The sequence below is a fragment of the Mustela nigripes genome, chromosome 1 (genome assembly GCF_022355385.1).
Source record: "Mustela nigripes isolate SB6536 chromosome 1, MUSNIG.SB6536, whole genome shotgun sequence".
Taxonomy (NCBI): domain Eukaryota; kingdom Metazoa; phylum Chordata; class Mammalia; order Carnivora; family Mustelidae; genus Mustela; species Mustela nigripes.
Window position 1 is genome coordinate 152982165 of NC_081557.1, and position 21019 is coordinate 153003183.

A 21019-nucleotide genomic window follows, 5' to 3' on the forward strand; every position below is an offset into this window, starting at 1 on the left:
GCTGAGTGCTAATGCTACTGTTTGATATGATATTTTGAAAACATGCACTCATTTTTTTTAAAAGATTTTATTTATTTATTTGACAGACAGAGGTCACAGGTAGGCAGAGAGGCAGGCAGAGAGAGAGGAAGAGAAGCAGGCTCCTCGCCAAGCAGAGATCCCAATGTGAGGCTCGATCCCAGGACCCTGGGATCATGACCTGAGTCGAAGACAGAGGCTTTAACCCACTGAGCCACCCAGGCACCCAATATTTTGAAAACATGCACTGTTTCTTATTTGTAAAATTAACTGGGCCAGCTAGGAGCATTTTCAGATATGTGCATGTCGATTATTTTAAGTTATCCTATTCCTTTCTATTCAAAACTTAGTGAAATCACAACTATGCCATGGGTCTTCTCCTGTCCTTAAAAACAAGAAATTAATTTCTTTTCTTCAGCGGCACAACTGAGGTGGGAATTCTGCCACTATGCCAGTAATGTAAACACTGTACTTTCTGTAGTGTAGAGGGAACCCAGAAACGGATGTGTTCAGGCAAAGTAATAGGGCCTTGCTACACACTCTATCTGTTTGTTCTGGCTTGAGAGCAGGAAAAGAAAATTATTTCACTTCACTGCAAACCCAAAGGTTGTTTGGGGCTTAAAGAACTTTTTGGTTTAGTCACAAAGCTATTTTCAAGGCAGCTGGAAGCTTTCATTTGTCTTTGAGATTCTTGTTCAGAAAAGTGATGTGTATCACTGATTGCCTTGGGGAGGCAATAATTTAGAATGCTATGTACAGTCATTTTCCTTATGGTGGAGTTGATATTAGTAGATGAAAAAATATTTTTAGAACATGAATAAGTAAGTTAAAATATTTCCTAATCTTTAGTTAAATAGATTTAAAAAGACTATGAGGATACATGCAGGAGGAAATAAGGAAAGAGTAAGTTATTTCTACTAATTTTTAAAAAAATTACCATTAGGGCACCTGGATGGCTCAGTTGGTTAAGTGTCTGCCTTTGGCTCAGATCATGATCGCAGGGACCTGGGATCGAGTCCTACCTCGGGCTTCCTGCTCAGCAGGGAGTCTGCTTCTCCCTCTGCCCCTGCCGCCTCCCCCTGCTAGTGCACTCTCTCTCTCTCAAATAAAGTCTTTAAAAAAATTACCATTACAAAATCATTAATGATTTGTTAATATAGTTTTTATTTAACAGATATTAATTTCCCAGAGTGTTAAGTCTGAAAGTAGATTTCTCGATGGAGACAAAAATATGCAGAGAGCAATGCAAATTATCTTCTCATCTTTCCCTTGACGAACCCTTCCTCTGCCGGATACAAGGGCTCATTCAGCATTTTTTGAGTAGCTACCATGCATCAGAGCCAAGGAGAGGTGCTGCAGATACACAGGCTAGTAAGATAGGGCCTAAATCCTTACAGAATTTACAGGCCAGGGAGAGACAGAAACTTGACATTTGGTAATGACTATGAGAAAAGGATACACAGCTACTACGCGTTGAGGCCTCACCATAACAAGTCAAGGCTTTGGGCTCAGAGCTTCACACACATTTTCTTAGTCGACCCTCAAAGACACCTTTGAGAGAGGTAGCACTAACTGGATTTTTTTCGGATAAGCGAAACAAGTCTTAGAAAGGGTGATTCACCAGGGGGGAGGCTGGAGAGCCAGGCACGGGTGGGGTTCAAATCCAAGTGTGTGGAAGCCAGAGCTCCAGATCTTACACTCAAGCACCAAGCACTCTGGCGGGGTTAGGTGACATGAGGGACACTGGGAATGATTTTTGAGGGTCATGGAGGCATTTCCAGGAGGAAGAGAATGGACAGGGGATTCCTTAACAAAGAGAAGACACTGTATGAAGGCAGGAGGTGGCACGCAGGGAGCTCAGCACTGTGGACGCGGCAGGTGTGTGCCAGGCAGAGGCCCGGGGGGCCAGGCACCCTGGAGTTTCTGCTAAGTCAAGGAACTGAAAATGAAGGAGAGTCACTGACAAAAATACTACACGGTTTTTCAATGGTCCGCTCTGGCTGGCTGCTGGTTCCTAATCTCGGTTTCAGGGGCTATTTTAATCTAGACGGCGAAGTTATATTTCTTACCATGATCATGTTGCTGACAGCAAAATACTAATGTATCACTTGAAGCTCTTTCGAAACCCTTAACTTTTTCTAGCATTTTAATTCCACCGAATATGATTTGAGTAAGGCAGTTCAGTTCTTTGTTTTTATTTCCATTGAGTTCGACTTTTCTGATTTTTGTTCTTATAGCTGATAAGAAGATACATGATTTCTTGACCCCAAACCTTAAAGGTTTTTTAATCAAATGTATCCTGTGTCTCTGCTCTCTGCTACTGCCCAGTATTTTTCTTCTTTAGTTAGGTATCTTAATTTCCAAAATCAACTTTTTGGGCTTTGTACTTTTTTCTCCTTCCTTCCTGGCTTGCCTGCTTGGTTCCTCCCTTCCTCCCTCCCTCTCTTCCCTTCCCTATCCCTCCCCAGCTATTTCCCATTCGCACGCCATTCTTCTGTGAGACGTAAAAGCAGGTTCCACCTCGGCCTAAGGGTTATAATGTAGTGTCCAGATGAGGCAAATCTTTAGAGTCAGAAAGTGGATGAGTGGTTGCCTAGAGTTGGGATAGGGGGATTATAGGGAGATGACAGTTGTGTTAGTTAGTTTGGGCTGTTCTAACAAGACACCACAGATGGGCAGCTTGAACAATAGAAACATTTACTTCTCACAGTTCTAGAGAAGGCAAGTCTAAGACTACGGTGCCAGCATAGTCAGGTTCCGGTGAGAATTCTCCCTGGCTTGCTGGCTGCCAATCCCTGCTATATCCTCCCATGGTGGGTTTGGAGGATGGGAAGGGGTGAGTAGTCTGGCCCCCTTATCTCTTTATAAGGACACCAATCCTATTACGGGAATGCCACCTCTATGCCCTCATCCAAACCCAATTAGCCCCCAAAAGTCCCACCTCTAAATATCATCACACTGGAGATTAGAAATTAGAACTTCAACATGTAAATTTTGGGGAACACATTCAGCCCACAATAGGGGTTGACAGCTAAAGAACACAGGGTTTCTTTTGGGTAATGAAGATATTCTAAATTGCTTGTAGTGATGGTTGCACAACCTTATGATTTTACCAAAAATCACTGAATTGTATACTCTATGCAGGTGAATTATAGGGTTATATGAATCATATCTCAATAATGCTAATATCAAAAAAGGTTTAATTTCCAGTTCTTCTTAAAGAATAATCCTTTTACAAAGTTTCATACAGTACAAACTATTTCTTTGGCCATTCATTTTGATCATCACATAAATATATAATTATCATAGGAAAGAAAGGGGATAGAAGATTTTGAGAGTTTCAAGAAATTTGATTCCATAGGATTTTTTTAAAAGATTTATTTATTTGAGAGAGAGACAGAGAAAATCTCCAGCAGACTCCCTGCTGAGCGTGGAGCCTGCTCTGGCGCTCCATCTCATGACCCTGAGATCATGACCTGAGCTGAAATCAAGAGTCAGGTACTTAACTTACTGCACCACGAGGCACCCCAATTTTAATGACACGTTGTAATGACACTTCCTACAAACCATTTTTTAGGTCACTTCATCCAGTGAAATGGAATGTAATGCTAGAGCATCACCCTCACTGTGTTAAACAGTCCTGCATTCAAGGAATTGAAAGGCATTGCAAATATAAAAATCAAGAAAAAAAAAAAACACAAGAGAAAAGCAATATACTACTCTTTAAGTCTGAATAGTTTTATCATTTACAAAGAGCTATCATATTCTTTAACTCTAAAATTGCCCCCATAAGTATGTCAACTATTATCATCTCATTTTATAGACTGAAGAAAATGACCTGAGCAACCAAATTCATATGGCTAGATAGCTCTCAGCATCTGAGTATGTTTTTATGATAGCAAGTTTACTACCCTTCCTCCGCTTTCCCTACTGCTTTGTGCTGAATACCCAATACCTCCACTTTTTCCATGGTTAGACTCGGTTGATCTCCGTAAAATTTAAAAATGTTCTCATCTTAGTTCAAAATATCTTCTTTATTTGGAGTACTTAGCAAATATGTAGACTCCAGGGAAACTATAACTGTCCTATGAGAGTAGAGCCCACAGAGATCTTATTTCTTCAAATATAGACTAGATTAATGAAGTCTAAGTTTAGATACACAACCCCATAAGGGTTAACCCAGATTTGATGTGGGGCAGCTTTTAACTCCATCTTTGACTGTCTCTGTGTAGGGGATGGGGGACAGGGGCGTTGGTTTGCAGGCAGGGAGTGCTATCCAAGTGTCAAGTTAGTAATAATACAGGTTTAGAGACAAATTAACTGGTGGTGTCACCACAGGCAGTAGAGGGCTCTCTAACACTACACAGAAGGTACACAAGCAGGACCATCATTACCTGGGGTGTTTCCTGGTCAACTCCCACATCATCCCAGTTACCAGTTTTCTTGTTTGCAAAAGGTTATTCTAATAACCTGTACTTAGTAAGACCAGATGAATTCCGCTGATGAGAGGTTTCAGTGAAGTTTTCCCCTGTTGGGTCCCTAATACATGCTAATTAACCCTGTTGTTCTGTGTCTTCTCAAAAGAGCCATTGCAATTTTGAAATTATGATTAATTTTGCCATCATAAAAGAAGGAATCAGTAGTATATATTGAATACCAAAATCTGATAGAGTAATGAACAAGAAACTTACATAAATGTTCTTAATTTCAGTTTCTACTTTGACAAGTAAACCAGGGAAAGAATAGTATGCTAATACATGAAAGCAGACACCAATGCATTAAAAACAAAGGAATCTAAATTAATCACCAGGGTTCCTAACTTCATCTTCCATCATCATTCGCTGTGGATATAAACTGAGTTAGTGGCTAATGGAAAGTTAATCTAGCAAATCAAAATACTGTTGTGAAAGTTGAGAGTTTTGTCATAGACATAAGACTTAGGGTTAAGATTTGTTTCTTAGGGATGCCTGGGTGGCTCAGTGTGTTAAAGCCTCTGCCTTTGGCTCAGGTCATGATCCCAGAGTCCTGGGATTGAGCCCCACATCGGGCTCTCTGCTCAGCAGGGAACCTGCTTCCTCCTCTCTCTCTGCCTACTTGTGATCTCTGTCAAATAAATAAATAAAATCTTTAAAAAAAGAAAAAGTCTAAGTGGATTAAAGATTTGTTTCTTAGCCTACTGAAATCTTTCTATACATAAAATAGAGATTCTAACTATAGCCTACAAAATATAAGGAAAAAAGTCCCCTCGGATATAAATCATGCAAAAAGCCTGAGGTATATGTAAAGCCTGGAATCTGATAAAACATACTATCTCTTTAGTGACAGAAGGTGAACATAGTCACCTGAGTGAAGAAAACTTTTTTTTAAAGTAATCTCTATACCCCACGTGGAACTTGAACTCATGACCCTGAGATTAAGAGTCACATGCTCTACTGACTGAGTCAGCCAGGTGCTCCAAAACTTATTTCAATTCTTAATTTAATATGGTTTCCCCATTTATTTTATTATTATTTTATTTCTTTGGGGGAACTTTTTCAGATGGCAAGAATATCTATATAGTGCTAAAGTGTACTGAGTTTTATCCTTTGGTATAACAAGTACATATAGATATTTTAGTATTTTTAAAAAGAATGGAGACAGTCTAAACAACTCAACAGATATGTAATAAGATCTCATCTTTAAGCCATTTAAAGTGAATTGTAAGAATGGAGTTCCTTGCTTTACAAAGGTTCACATTCTAAACATTCAACCTCTGTAGTTTTCTCTAAATATCATGCGTTTCTAAACAGTCAACTCCATTCCTGAAGGTCTACAAATTACAATAGGTAATAAACAGATGGCAAAATACATTAAAGGGAACCAAGGTATTTATTTTTTCCTTAGCTTGCAAACACATCTGTTATTCTCATCTCAGACACAGATTAGGAGTAACAAATTTATCTTCTACATAGTTTCACAATATGCTAAGAAAGCCTAAAACGTCACCCATGAAAATTGTTTAAGCTAAGCAGACATTAGGGTTAAAAACATGCCCTCTAATAACATCATACACATAGGATGTTGTCCATGTTACCAATGTAACAGGCACATCTCTATTACTATGCTAATCATACTGTCCATTACTGCACTCACCACATGTGTTGTAATTGTCTGGTAGTATGACTGCATCTGCCCTAGCATGTGACCTCTTTGAAGCAAAGCTTGTGTCTCAATTACCTCAGTATCCCTGGTAGTATAGACTGTTTAATATATCTGAGAATACTGTAAGCATGCTTTGTTTGTTATAGTTTTAAAAACTTTATGTATTTGAGAGAGAAAGAGAATGGGGCAGTAGGGCACAGGGAGAGGGGGAGACACACACACACACACACACACAGAATCCAAGCAGACTCTGCATTGGGCGTGAGCCCCAAGCAAAACTCTACCTCATAACCCTGAGATCATGACCTGAGCAGAAACCAAGAGCCAGAGACTTAACCGACTGTGCCACTCAGGTGGCCATAGTATACTTTGTTCTAACACGGAACACTAACACCTAGTAGATGAAAGCATGGATTATGAAAAAAACACTTATAAAGTCATGATATTAAAGATGTTATTTGGGGACGTTGAGTAGTATAGCGTTAGATTCTTATATATACCTGCTGTCAATGGCTTTACACAAGCTACAATCATTAACTAGAGTTTAGATAAGTGTTTCCCTGAGTGTGTGGACCATTAGTGTCAGATTTGCTTTCAGGAAGCTTGTTAAAAATGTATTTACTTTCCCTGTCACACCCAGATTCAGATTCACTAAGTCTAGGGAAAGAGGGGAGCTTTTCCTATAAGCTGATTTTAAAAAAATGAGTTTCTCAGGTAATTGTCATGCACTTAAAGTATGAGAACCATTGGCCACTCTGCTCAGTACAAAATAGGGAACGTGAATTTGACTGATACTTGAAGCTATTCTTTTACTCACCCACTTTTAATTCAGTTTCTAGCCCCTTACTGCTGCAAAACAGAACTGAGCAAAGCACTCATGCCATCAGTCAGCATGCATTTCACAAGGCTCTGCAAACTACATGCTTCAGGCAGCGTTAATAGCAGGGGCCGAGGCCAACAGTCATCATTACTAGAGACTCCCAGAAATCCTTAGCCTAAGGCACTGAACTGGGTTTGGAAGAAGCAATTACACAGGGGAAGAGGAAAGTTTTCTGCATAAGCATCTAAATTCACAAGAGATCCTTAAGAAGGAGAACTACACAAACCTGCTCCTTGCCTTCAGGATGTTTATAATCAAAGGCAGGCATAGGCTGGAAGGGAAGAATGCAGGGTAATCAATCAAATGAAATTCTCAGACCACAGACCAGTGAATGCACCAATTAGCATTCTTGAATGCAAATTCAAATTATTCCTCTTACAGAGGCTTACTAACTAACTAACAGTGCAAAATAATTCTGGAAATTATGCTAATTTGATTTCAGCTTTCATTAACTCTCTAAGCAAGGTTTTAGTGGTACAAAGATCTATTTTCTTAAAAATATTTACCAGTTACATTATCAAGATGCTTATCACAGAGTTCAGTAATAGCCAATGTTCTTCTCTAGAAAATGATTGCTTAAGACCCTTAAGACTGCAGTCATTATAAGCAAAACAAGTCCTCAGTTATAAAGCCGGAAACCAAATTGAGTCTCCAAAAAGTGTACGTTAGTTTTATAGTCTGTTGGACACTTCAAGTATGTGGCCCTTTCCACTGGGTTAATAGAGAAGAATTTCAGATCTATCCACGAACCACTGTCTGTTCCCTTGGGTTATTAATTTTTAGAAAAGGAATTCCTGGGACACCCCATCAAGTTCCCATTGCAGGGCTCTTAACAGTTCAGTGAAAGAATAACAACTACACTGGTCTCTGTCACAGCATCCATCTGCAGGAAACACGCTGCAAATAAACACTGAATTTTTCTTAACCTTATTTTCACTGTTGAAACATGAATTCAGTAAAATACTGGTGGCATAGGTTTTAAAATTCAACTTCATTTTTGTCTAGATTTTTTCCAGCCTTATAAACTGTAATTACCACTTGATTTTTAAGATCATTTTCACTAATAAAACACTTTATAGTTTTCTTAAAGGAAGTGTTTATATCAAATCAAATGGTACTGCATGAAAGGCGGTTAATGTTGAAGTATAATAATATGATTGCAAAAGTAATTCTAAAAAGCATAAAACGTGACCTTGGGCAGCTCTGAGACTTCCTCTGTGCCTCAGTCTTCCGATTGTGAAACTGGAGGACTGGACTCTAGTCCTCACAAAGGTGACTTCCAGCCTGACCACTCCAGGATACATCATTCACTTATTCCTTCACCAGCAATTTGTTTGTTTGTAACAAGCCCTTTTGTTTTAATTTACCTCTCTCTGCTTTGGTATAACTCTTCTGCTCTGCCCTCCGCAGTCCATACTACAATTATTAATGCAAAAACAGAACCCAGTGCTCAGTCATTCTTACATAGCAGTTTTTTTTTTTTAAAGGTGGCATTTGTGTAATAAATCTACCTAGAATTATTTATGGTGAAATTCTGGCCTTCGCATTTGTGTCCATGTATTGTAATGTACCTACTGACAGAAAATCCTTGCTTAGATCTGGACTCCAGAAGAGAGGGATCCTAACCTGCCTTTTTAAAAGGTCTCTCGCCTACAGACATCCTATCAAATGAGCTGAGAGCTTGCCACAGCTTCACAACACTGTGAAGGAGCTGATTCAGTTTTTTAGTAAACCCGTTCTATACATTCTTTCATTTCTGTTTTCCTTCAGAGGTCAGAGATGTTTTCTTACATGTATTTTCATCCAAGGAAGGAAATAACTGAACACAACATCATCAAGTGAGAAGCACAAGAAACTGGATGTCAATGTCAGTAAAAGCGGCAGTATCATATTCAGTCTTCTGGTCTCGGGAAGGACATCACGGACGCAGGGCTCCACACGCTTGCAGCACGCTACTAAAAAATGCCAAGTACTGGCAAAGTTACATGGTTTCATACAACTCAGAAAATGCAGAAGAGAATAAAATAAAACACACAGGAAAGAGTACTACCTTTGCAGAGGCATGATTTCACAGGCCATCCTTGCAGACGCGATTGCCAGGGACCCTCACAACTGGCTCTTGCACACGGATCTGGCCGTCGGTGGGAAGCGGCTTCTCCCGGCGGCTGAGCGGGGCTCGGGGCGGGACGGCAGGCTGCACCTCGCAGCTGGAGCGGCCACTGGCGCTGCCCTTAGCCCCTGTGCGGCCGCTCCCAGCCTCCAAACTTCTTCAAGCAATGCTATTTTATCGGCTGCCTCTCTACACTTACACTGCAGTCCACTTTGACCTTTTGTTCCAGGGAAGCAGCTGAAACCTCCAGCCAATCAGCGGGGCAGCTGCCCTGGTGCTTAAAGGCGCTGTTTCTTTTGCTCCTGCTGCCGCCTGCTCCTGCTCCTGCTCCTCCTCCTCCTCCTCCTCCTCCTCCTCCTCCTGTTTCTCAGGGGGCTTGCCTAATTCTGGTAACTCGAAACTTTCCTCTTAGCGAATCCGCAGACAAGCTTGTCAGTCTGGGGAGAGCAACCAATAACTGCGGCCAGAGCAGAGAGTCCAGTACTTCTCAATGTTACAGAGACTGCCAAGGAGGAAATCCATTTATTTGTCAAGGAAAGACATCGCCTATGAAACTAAAGGTTTCTGTGACACAAGGCAAGACCTAAGCTCCATCCCCTCTCTTCCTTTAAAAAAGAAAAAAAAAAAAATCCAAACAAACCGCTGGCATTGGAAGGCACGATACTTTTCTAGAAGGAAGGCATGCTTCTAGACCCTTGCCCTACCCACATTTATTTCCTGCTGTTTGTTTACCCTGCAGTGGTTACTAGTCACTGGTGACATCACCCCAGGCACGTAGCTCACACTTCTGGGGAGAATACATGTCCTAAGATTGTCCAGCTTCTCAAGGGATCAAAGTGTCTACTCCCATGAAAGTTATTTCAACTTACCATCTCTGCACTTTATCTTTATAAAAATTGAATGTGCTTAAAAAAAATTGAATGTGTTTATTTGCATAATCATTTCCCTCTAAGAACATTAACAGCATGTTTTGGTTGGTTGCTTATTGAGGTATTTATCTAGTGTTCTATTGGTCTATATAGCTATTTGTTTATTTTTTACAAGTAACACCAAATCAATTTTTCCATAAGGTCTGCTAAACGCCCGTTAATTATCCAGCCTTCCTTGCAGTTTCTGCTTCAGTACAGAATACTGAAGTGTTATTCTGAGGAACATAATTGCTAATCCATAGATTTTATACACTGCAAGAACAACATAAGTACATTTTAAAAAAGATTTCTTTCACATCACGAGGGCTGCAAGGAATTTATAAGAAAGCCCAGAGCATCGCTTTTCATAGGATAAAGGGCAGACGGCCAGAGTCCATGGTGTTGAGAAACAGCAGGGGCTTAAAGGTCCAAAAGGTAGCCTCCTCCCCTGTAGTTTTTCCCCAGTTTTTTCCCCACAGACAACTCATAATTCTGAATTTAGAACACAAAATCCTACTGTGTGTCCTTTTCTTTATTATACCTGCTAATAAAAACATTTCACTGTCTGACTAAATCTACTTAACCATATTTATGAAAGTGGGTTAGTCATCCTGAAACTTGTGTTCAGATATTAACATAGAATATTAATGACTAAATTCAGCCTTTTAAAACAGAAGTTGACTTAAGTTCAGACTTTAATTAAAATTAATATATTCCTTTTTTGATATTAGATTGGGAAATTCTAATTTGATTCTACAACAACTTAGTTCTGTGTATTTGCTTACATTTATTTTTCAAAATGCCTTTACATCTTGCTGAACACTTTGGTAAACTGCTTGAGTTAGAAAATCATGGTTAGGGTGGCTGGGTGATGGACATTGGGGAGGGTAGGTGCTATGGTGAGTGCTGTGAAGTGTGTAAACCTGATGATTCACAGACCTGTACCCTGGGGCAAATAACACATTATAAAAAAAAAATAGCCACTTTAAAAAGTGGCTTTATTTTTTAAAAACTTTAAAAAAATGTCATGGTTATATATCATAACATCTTCATTGATGAGTACAGTAGGTCCTAGAAAATTAAGTAATTTGTTCAAATTTACATAGGAAGTCAGTGGCAGAACAGAAACTGGATTCACAGCTTCTCAGGTCTGCTCCCGAATCCTGCCACCTCACAGTGCTTACTCTAATCTATATGTATATGAGTTTTTAAATATTTTGTCAGATACAGATAGGTTGGGAAATACAGTTGGCCATTGAACCACACAGGTTGAACTGTGCAGGTCCAATAACGCATTTTTTTTTCAAATATAGTACAGTGCTGAAAATGTTTTCTCTCTTCCTACTGATTTTAACAACATTTTCTTTCTCTAGCTCCCTTTATTGTAAGAATACAGTGTGCAATACATATAACCACAAAATACGTAAGACAGTTATTCAAGTTATTGGTAGGGCTTCAGGGAGTCAAAAGTTGTATATGGTTTTTCGACGGCACAGGGGTTGGTGTCCTTAACCCTCGTTGACCAAGGGCCAACGGTAATTAAAGTTCAAATGACAGAAGTAATATTTTGTCTTTTCTGATTTTTACGAACACATCAATACTAAATGGTGAAAATGAGTTCACCAATAAAGACCCCAGCATCAGTATGGTAAATTAAACCACAATTTACATTCATTAATTAAACTGTAAACTACAATTTACATTCATTACCTACTAAAGATGAAATACTGATGAATAGGGGGGCATTCAAATTTTAACACCTGATTCCACTTATGTTTCCTGATAAATTAAGTCTACCTTCCTGATATATTAAGTCTAATATGCCATATTACTAGTGACAGGTCAATAGTTATTTTTAAAAATTACTGACCACTGTAACTCAGTAATCACACGCCTTTTCAAGTTTCATCATTTATTTATAACAATTCCTCCTCTTTTGGACTCTCGGTTTCTTTTCTGGGCATTGCTTGATGATCATTTAGGAATGTGTACCTGGACCACAGCTCTTCCTCACTACCACACCCACCAAGGACTCTCTGCATCAGGGATCTACTTTGCTACTTTCCATTGCTAACATCCTCAGAGCAGTTCCTCAGTCAGCCAGCAGGGGCGCCATTCCCCTGAACTCTACCAGTTCTAACTACTCGAACACTGATACCCTGCCCGCATTTGCTCCACACTTAGCCCCTTCCCGTGCATCACTCAACCCCCACGATCCTGCCTCCCCCATTCCTCCTCCTCTACCTTAGCTCTCTCTTCAGCAACAACTGTTCTTCTGTCTGCAGAGGATAATCTGCACCCAAACCAACAGGCATGCAGCTTAAAAAAAGGCACATTCCTGGCTCTCCGCAGCATTTAGTTATTTCTAAAATGGGTTCACTAGCTTCCTCGGTGTCTTCACCCTTTCTAAATCCTGCCAGCTGGGTTTTCTACTGCCAGACTGCTAAACATTGCAAAAGAAAGTCACATAGCCCTGGAAACTAGTGGTACTAAAAATTCATGCTATTTAACCTCGGCATGAACCTCAATTCTGTGTGGCAACTTTTTAGTTATCTTAAATGATTTTTCACTGCATTCCCATAGAAACTGCTGCAGGTCGTCAGCGCCACATACCTGAAGCTCTCTCAGTCACACATTACCTCTCCTCCAAAATTTATTCAGAAAGCCAAGATCATCAAATATAAGTGAGTGAGTACCTTAAGTCTTTGGTCTTTTTGTTACACTTAACGGTTTAAGTGCACCCCTGCTCCCCATATATACACATCATACACACGTCTTCTTCTATTTGACTTCTTCTTTTTTTCTTTTTTTTCTATTTGACTTCTATTTGACTTTTTCCTAGTCTAGGAGAAAAGGTCTCACTCACAGGATGCCAATTTCTTATCTACCTTCTGGATATCATCATTTTCTCCTTTCTCTGGAAGAAGCCTGATCTCTCCTAGATCTTAACTATAGGCCCCTTTCCAGTAGGTGTCCCCCAGCCTTAAAAAGTTTTCCTCAGCGGCCCTGCTCTCTGGTGCTAGTGCTGTTTCCCCCTCTTTCCCAATGACAGACTTTCTCCGAAGCCTACCTCTGCCGTGCCCACTTCTGCATAAATTACTGACTTCCATTGCTAACATCCTCAGAGCAGTTCCTCAGTCAGCCAGCAGGGGCGCCATTCCCCTGAACTCTACCAGTTCTAACTACTCGACTACTCTAACTACTCTAACTACTGCCAACAGACTTGAGACTTCATCACTTTTCTGAAACTGCTTTAAGGCCACCAGTGCTCTTTTGACTATGAAATGCCTTTTCTTGAAGCCCTTTCTACTCTTTTTTTTTTTTTTTTAAAGATTTTATTTATTTGAGAGAAAGAGAGCATGAGAGCGAGCACAAGCAGGGTGAAGGGCAGAGGGAGAGGCGGGGTCCTGGCTGAGCAGGGAGATTGATGTGGGACTCAATCCTGTGAGCCAAAGGCAGACAGTTAACTGGCTGAGCCACCCAGCTGCCCCCTTTTCTACTCTTAACTTTTCAGAAACACTCACCCTCGGTTTTCCGAGTCTTTGGATTCCCCTGCCCTGTCATCTTTCCCAAGAATTCCCCAAATGTCCCTGATGTTTCCATCCTTTTATTTCATTTGTCTTTCCTTCTCTCTTACCAATCCTCCCTGCCCTTCCTTCCAGACCAGCACCATTCAGTACAGACATTTTATTAGGGCTTAATAAGTTGTGTTCTGGATGAGGCTCCTGGAGAGTGTATCCTGATTCTACGACAGACGAGCAGTGTAAACTTGGGCAGGCCGTATATTAAGCTCTGAAGTTGCTCTGAGGAATAAATAAGATCATGTATGTAAAACAAAAAGAATAGTCCCTGGCAAATAATAAGCACTAAATCATTATTAGTATTATTATCCTAATCAACACTTTGAAACCCTCCTGTTATATGACTCTCACATTTCTCTTCCTCCTGGCCCCTCTCGTTAATGATGTTGTTATTCTCTTTATGAATCAGATTCAAAGCGTGAATCATCTTTCCTTCTCCTCCCTTGCCTCTCCTTAAGCGAAGCCGTTGACTGGCTTGTCTCTTTAATCAGCTGGCCTCGGTCATCTGCAGTAGGATGATGATCCTTCTGCCTCCACTCAAACTACCTCCAGTGCATGCATTTCACTATTAGAGTGAGTTTCCTACTGTGACTGTGATCTGCTCACTTGGCACTCACCCTTCTGCTCAAAACCTTCATTAGCTCCCACCACCTCTTCAATGAACCCCTATTATTTAATATGATGATTAAGACTCTCCACCAATTAACCCCAACTGACTCCTCCAGTTCAGCTGCTTATATTTCCTAAAGAAATCACTCCAAACAAACCTGGAGACTATTTTTGAACCTGCTCTAAATTTTTCTATCCCAAACATGAACATTCGTTCATACTTCATGCTTTTCCTTCTGTCTGGACTATTTTACCATTTCACTTTCTCCCGGCAAAATTCTATGTATATGTCAGTCAGGCTTAGGACGGTTAGAAGAACTCTCTTTCCCCTTTTAAGTCCTATAGCCCTTTGCATCCCTAATGATATTTATCTTTTCTCTCCCCTCAACAATTTTATTATTATTTGAATCTATATATTACTTCCCTATTGTAATGTAAGATCTCTAGGATGAGAACTCCATCTTCCTGTAGCAACTACACAGAACAGACAGTAAGTGTTGAATGAATTCATTGATAGGTCAAACACTCTTCCAGAAACAGAAGCATAGCTCCTTTGATTAGATTTTAATTTATCAAGCAATATTTCCATCCACTTTTTAACATATCCCATTGTAGACCTACACTTAAGATAAAGCAGATGCCTCACCCAGGTTCAGGTAAAGAATGATAACCAGTAATTGACGAAAGAAATAAATCACTGAGTTTAGACATTGATGTGCAAATAGAGATGACAATGTAAGATTGTTAAGATTCTATCCAAAACTTTTGAAAGCTTTAAAGCATTTTACATTATGCAGTTTCTCCTGGATTGTCTATTTCCCTTACTACACTTCAGCTGGCTTGTAGACCTCTAATTTTCTTACATAATTTCTTCATCAGATTCCAAGTGTTTGGTAATACATGTGTTTGCCCTTGTGCTATCAAGAGCAAACACTGCTCCAAAAATGATGTGGCTTCAGTTGTTTCAATTTCAACATCAGTTTGAAGCAATCCAAGAGCCAAGAACATTTCTTGGTCACATTAGTTTGCTTTCATATATTGTTTTAAAATCAAACCGATTTATTTCCTAAAACAAAAGGACATATTAAGACGAATTCCTTCTTACAAGTTTGGTAACAAGGTGCTAATTCTTAGGCAAAGTTTCTTCCTCATATTTTTATCCATCTTTGTAAAATGCACTAAGGAGCAATGGCTTTCACAAGACAGTGACACAGGACTTATAAATGGTAATGACTAAAGCTGATAGGAGTTTTCCATAATCATGAAGCCAGTATTTTTAGGGTACATATAATTTCGATACTCTGGTACTGCTGCACAGGGTCCTGATTAAACTTGCTCTCTGGCAATCTCTGTTAGAACGCTAGCAAATTTCAGAGCTCAAGAAAACATCATCCTCAACCAACAGCAATAAATGTCAAAAAAAAAAGGGGGTGGGAAGAATCTACAGAGGTTGTATATATGTAAGGCAACTATCATTTCTTAAGAATCTATGCTGTGCTCATTTTAATAGATGTGGAAAGGAAGAAGTTAATTAACTCGAACACTCAGCTAGTAAATGGCTCACATGAAGTCAGCATCTGAACGCCATATTTCCACTACATAATAGCTCTTACAGATAATAAAGTATTACAAATACCTATTGATATTACATATTATCAATAAGCTCCAAGAAATAAAGAATTCTTTTTTTTCTTTCGGTCTGAGGCTTATATTTAGATGAGTCAGTGTGTGTGTGTGTGTGTGTGTGTGTGTGTGTGTATTGTAATATCTTATACTGCTTATTTGAACCAAAGACACACACTGGATGAAAACAAACGTCTTCTGCTATACTGAGTCAGCACTCTGTGTGTGTGTGTGTGTGTGTGTGTGTGTGTGTGTGTGTGTATGTGTGTGTAGTGGTAGCAGCCAGCTGTAGCTGCAATGTGGGAAGGAAGTGACTGGGCTGTTGAGGGAAAGAGGAAGACAGAAAAAGATGGAAAAAATGAAGCTTTAAGTGGCGTTCTTAAGTGTATTCCTCTTATTAAGAAATTAATATACAGAAATGACAGATGGGCTGTCAGTTGTTTTTATGTAAAAAAAAAACTACAGTGTTTAAGAATAATTATTAAATCCTTATAGAAGATTTACTTTAGAAGTCAAAACTGACACTCAAGCTAAGTGGAACAGGGAAATTTTCTACTTAGGTGAACTATTTCTTTCAGTAACAACAGAAATCAACCTGCCTGCATTACTTAAGGCTAAAATAAAAAAAAAAGTTAAGAAAGTCAACATAATTATTTTCTCATTTATTAGGCTTCTCTATAGAAGAAGACTGTTGAAAAAAATCCCATGGGGATAGAAATTATATAGTTGGTTTTCCAAAGACACCCTCTTTAATTCTAAAGGTGGATCTTACTTTTAATACTGTGTGCTGGCTTATATCACTAAAATATATTTGACCAGCTTTGCTGGACCTCAGATGGCTAGAGGGTTCATTTATTTAGGTGCTAAAATCCTACAGGGTGGCAGTGAGGGAGTAGCAAGAACAGTGCTTTAGCAACGAGGCAGGGTTTCCAGGCCTCCACACCTGGAGATACACTACTCAGGCTGCCCTTCTCACCCCCCTGGCAGCTTTGATTTTACTAACTGGCTCCAACATTCCCAATATAGAAAATAAGATTTAGAACATTCCCCAAGAAGACTGAGTAATGATTTCAAATGGAAAGATGAGTGTTTCTATTGGATGGTACATGAATACACAGTTCTATAGAAATTCATACGGAAGCTTTCTCTATTTTTTTCCTTTACAGAAGTAAATTTCTTGTAACAACTGAGGGACTGAAATTTCTCCATAAAAAGTGGCTAAAAATAAACTCTTTGAGACAACTTACATAATTGTTCCCCAACTTTCTGGGACAGAGAAAAATCCACATTTTTGCCAGATGGAATCTCAGTGAGTGACGACTGCCAATAAATAAGCGCTCAAGCACATTTTCCTGGAATGGGACCCCGTGGGCATGACTTTCTCCAAATGTCCCTTGGGAGTTCAGATAATAGTGTTTCTGTTCTTCTAAAATAAGTCATGTCCCACACAACAGCTGCTACCACACCTGAGATCAGCCGCCTTAAATTGTCCCAGTGAACTTTCACCCTGTTAAATGATATTTCTTGGCAGAGGAGAAACAGGTTTCAGCAGAGGTTCCTTAGAGAAATGTCAGAGTTGTTCAGTGTGATATGGTAACCGGCAGACTAATTCTGTAGCCATATATCATCAAATAAACCTCATACTTCCAAGACTTGAAACACTGAGCACAAGCACAGAATCTCTGAATGTGAACACACCGGCTGGTCATATTTATTTATTTACTTCAACACAAAGCATTGTGCTTTTCTTTGAAGCAACCAAATAAATAAGTGAAAATATATTTAAAAACAAAGTAAGAGGAAGTAGTGATTATTTGTGTTACCAAGAATAGGTCACATAAAAAAAAAAAAAAAGGATCACAATCATAGTGCCTTAAAGTGTCAACATCCCTACTGCATTTTAAACGATCTGATTTTTTAGAAGTGCTTTTAAATTCAGTATTTCAGAGAACTGGGCCCATTGCGTTCATTGTGTATGTGCTATATCTTCTCTACCTAGTGCTATTCATATATAGAACATTATTAGAATTCACAATAAAACCAAAAAACTTTTTTCTCCATTGAATTTTAGTGAGGAGATATGTAAATTGAAAAAAATTCAAATAAATAAGAAATAAACTGGATGTATAATTACTAAATAAAGCTTATAAAACCAATGATTCCCTCCATAGGCAATGCAATTGATTCACTATTCAAAGAGATATAGAAAATGCCTTGAAAACCAAATTATAATTCTACAGTGACTTTCTAGAATATTACTTCAGTAAGACAACTCTAAAACATAAATCAATCCAACTTTTAAAGTCTAGAAACAGCCTAGTAAGATACTTTTAAACAAATATGAGTAACTCTGGAAATAATATCATCCTAGATTTTAAATCACTCCAAGAAACAGATAAATAGTATAGAATTTGGCCAAACCAAGTAATAATTGAATGTATTCTTTGTCATTGAGTTAAAATGAGATAATATTATCTCTTTCCTTTCTGTCCATTAGTCCATGACTGATGCCTGTTCTTTTTCATGCTCCCCACCACCCCCATTTAAAGTTGTATTATTTAATCTCTGAATTATAGCATTTTCTTCTTAATAGGTTTTGCTGAGTTTAGTTTTCTCTACCCTCAATCCAGATTGTACAGATTTGATATTCCTAAAACACTGCTCTAAAAATGTCAGAAAGCTCTGAAAGTTTTTCATAGCTTACAAAGTAAAATCCAAATTCTATACACACCACCCTATTCCTCTGTTTTCACACTCACGACCTTTCTCCTTCACTGGAACTGGGGGTTCAGGCAAGCTGAACTGTCCTCGCCTGCTGTCATGTCTGCTTTCCTGCAATTTCTATTTGAGGCATTTCTCCTAGCCAGGAATCCCCTCCTGGCCACATACCCACTGAACCAAAGCTCAGACTGCCTGGGTTTCTCATATGCTGCCCCATCTGATTCCTCCATTCAGGGGATTTTATCTTGAATGAATGAAGCCATAATTGCCAAGTCCAAAAGAAGTTCTCACTCTACACAATTTCTCTAAAATATGACAATTACTACTTCCTCCTTGAAACATTTGACATTCTTGATTTAAAAAACAAAAAAAAATTTTTCTTATTACAAATTATATAGTATATGTTCACATACACATTTACAAAATATAGACAAGAAAGTAAAAGTCAAACATAATCCATCACTTACCTAACCAGTGTTCCATGTGTTTGTATACATTCCACTTCTCCTCTGTATATATAATATATAACATATATAATTATATACAAAGATGGGACAGTGTGAAGGTACTTAACGTTATTATACTCTATACTTAAAAATGGCAGATAAGGTAAATTTTATATATATTTTACCACAATAAAAATATTGGATAATGTACTACATACTATTTTATAGCACATTTTATATAATAATCAGTAATATATTTCTAATCCTCAAAAATATTTTCTATGCTTGTCTTATATTTTTATCCATGATAATGATATATATATATTTTTAAATATTTTATTTATTTATTTGACAGAGATCCCAAGTAGGCAGAGCAACAGGCAGAGAGAGGGAGAAGCAGACTCTCTGCTGAGCAGAGAGCCCGATGTGGGGCTTGATCCCAGGACCCTGGGATCATGACCTGAGCCGAAGGCAGAGGCTTTAACCCATTGAGCCAACCAGGTGCCCCGATAATGATATTTTTAATCATTTGGTTCAAGTAGTGACTACCAGATTTCTCCACTGTAAAAGGAGAAACATTATCTGTGAGATGATCATTGGAGACTGTGAAAGTTTAGACTCCAGACATATTGTGAGCATCTATTTTGAAGGCAGAGATAACAGGACTTGCTGATGGATTGGTTGAGAAAGGGTAGAGGAATCTCAGATTTTTGGCTTGAGTAACTGGTGAATAGTGGCACAATTTATTGAGATGTGGAAAAACTTGCGTAGAAATGGGACTGCCTTTTTTTAGGTGGAAGTATGAATTGGGAGGCCTGTTTTATATAGACTGAGTGTGAGATATTTATTAAATATTTGAGTGGACTTATCAGGAAGCCAATAGGCAGGACTAGCCTCATGGGTACATGAAATATGCAGTCTCCTGGGGCCCCATACTGGGTTTAACGCTCTGGTGTTGCTGTCTTCAAATTTTTGATAATTTTAAACAAGGGGCTCTGCCTTTTCACTTTAGGTGGGGGGGGCAACCCAAATTTAGTAGGTGGTAGCACCAATTGGATATATCAATTGGGAGTACGATGGAGAGGCTGGAGGAAAACTAACCTTTGCAAGGTCTAGAAACAGTCTGCAAAAGAAGACAGATTTTGCAAATGAGACTAAAAAAGCATATTCAAGAAGACTAGAGGGAAAAGAGGAGAGTGTGGTATTGCAGAAGCAATGTGAAGAAAGTTCTTTGTAAGGGAATAATGAGTTGGGTCAAATGTGGCTGAGCAAGAGTAAGGTGAGAATAGTAGATTGATCTCTGGATTTGGCAGTATGGAGACTGCTGGTGTCCTTACTAGGAACACTTTCAGTGTTGTGTGGGTTGAAGAACAGGAGGAATGGATGTTAAGAAAGCAAGTAGGTATACTCCTTTATTGGAGATTTGCTCCAAAGGAGAAGAGAGATACTCTTTCTGGGCAAGTGTTAAAAAAGTGTTGTGAGTTATTATAACATGTTTTTATCCAATGGAAAAAATCTAGAAGGAAATTGATGTCAGAGAAGGGAGGTGATTATTTGAATATCATCCTTAGGTCAATGAAAGGGAATGGGATTCAGAGTACAAGCACAAGGGTTGATCCCAGAGAGGTGCAAGTTTAGTTCATCCACTGTAATAGTACAGAAGGCAGAGTATAAGGGTATAGATATGAATACCTTTGTAGATTTGGGAGGTAGGAGGGTAACATCAGTCTTTTGTGATTGTTGTGTGAAATAAGATAAAAACTTTGGATTGTGCCATAATATTTTATAGATCTAAGCCATGTCCATTTCTTTATTAAACTGAGGTTCATGTTTTCAGAAAACAAAGGCACTGGTGAAAGAAGAGAAGAGCTAGGATGCTAACATAATTTTATTTTTGTTTTTCTAAAATCTGGCTCAGATTGTCGATAAGGAGACCAAAAAGACAATTCCATGGGAAAAGAATAGTCTTCTTAGCAAATGGT

At 38.9% G+C, this 21019-nt stretch overlaps 1 protein-coding gene across 11 annotated transcripts in view; it reads right to left on the reverse strand.

Moving 5' to 3' along the window:
* FAM13A (family with sequence similarity 13 member A) overlaps positions 1–21019 on the reverse strand; it is a 362150-nt gene that overhangs the window by 91698 nt on the left and 249433 nt on the right. For 6 of the 11 annotated variants that reach the window (XM_059375944.1, XM_059375913.1, XM_059375869.1 and 3 more), the window contains 2 exons: positions 19059–19100; positions 7266–7310 (listed from right to left, as the gene is read on the reverse strand). The exons of 3 other annotated variants lie outside the window; for them this stretch is intronic. In XM_059375944.1, coding sequence (XP_059231927.1) covers positions 7266–7310; positions 19059–19100 — 87 coding nt within the window. The remainder of the gene's footprint in view (positions 1–7265; positions 7311–19058; positions 19101–21019) is intronic. 2 more of the 11 variants (XM_059375902.1, XM_059375879.1) reach the window with 1 other exon arrangement.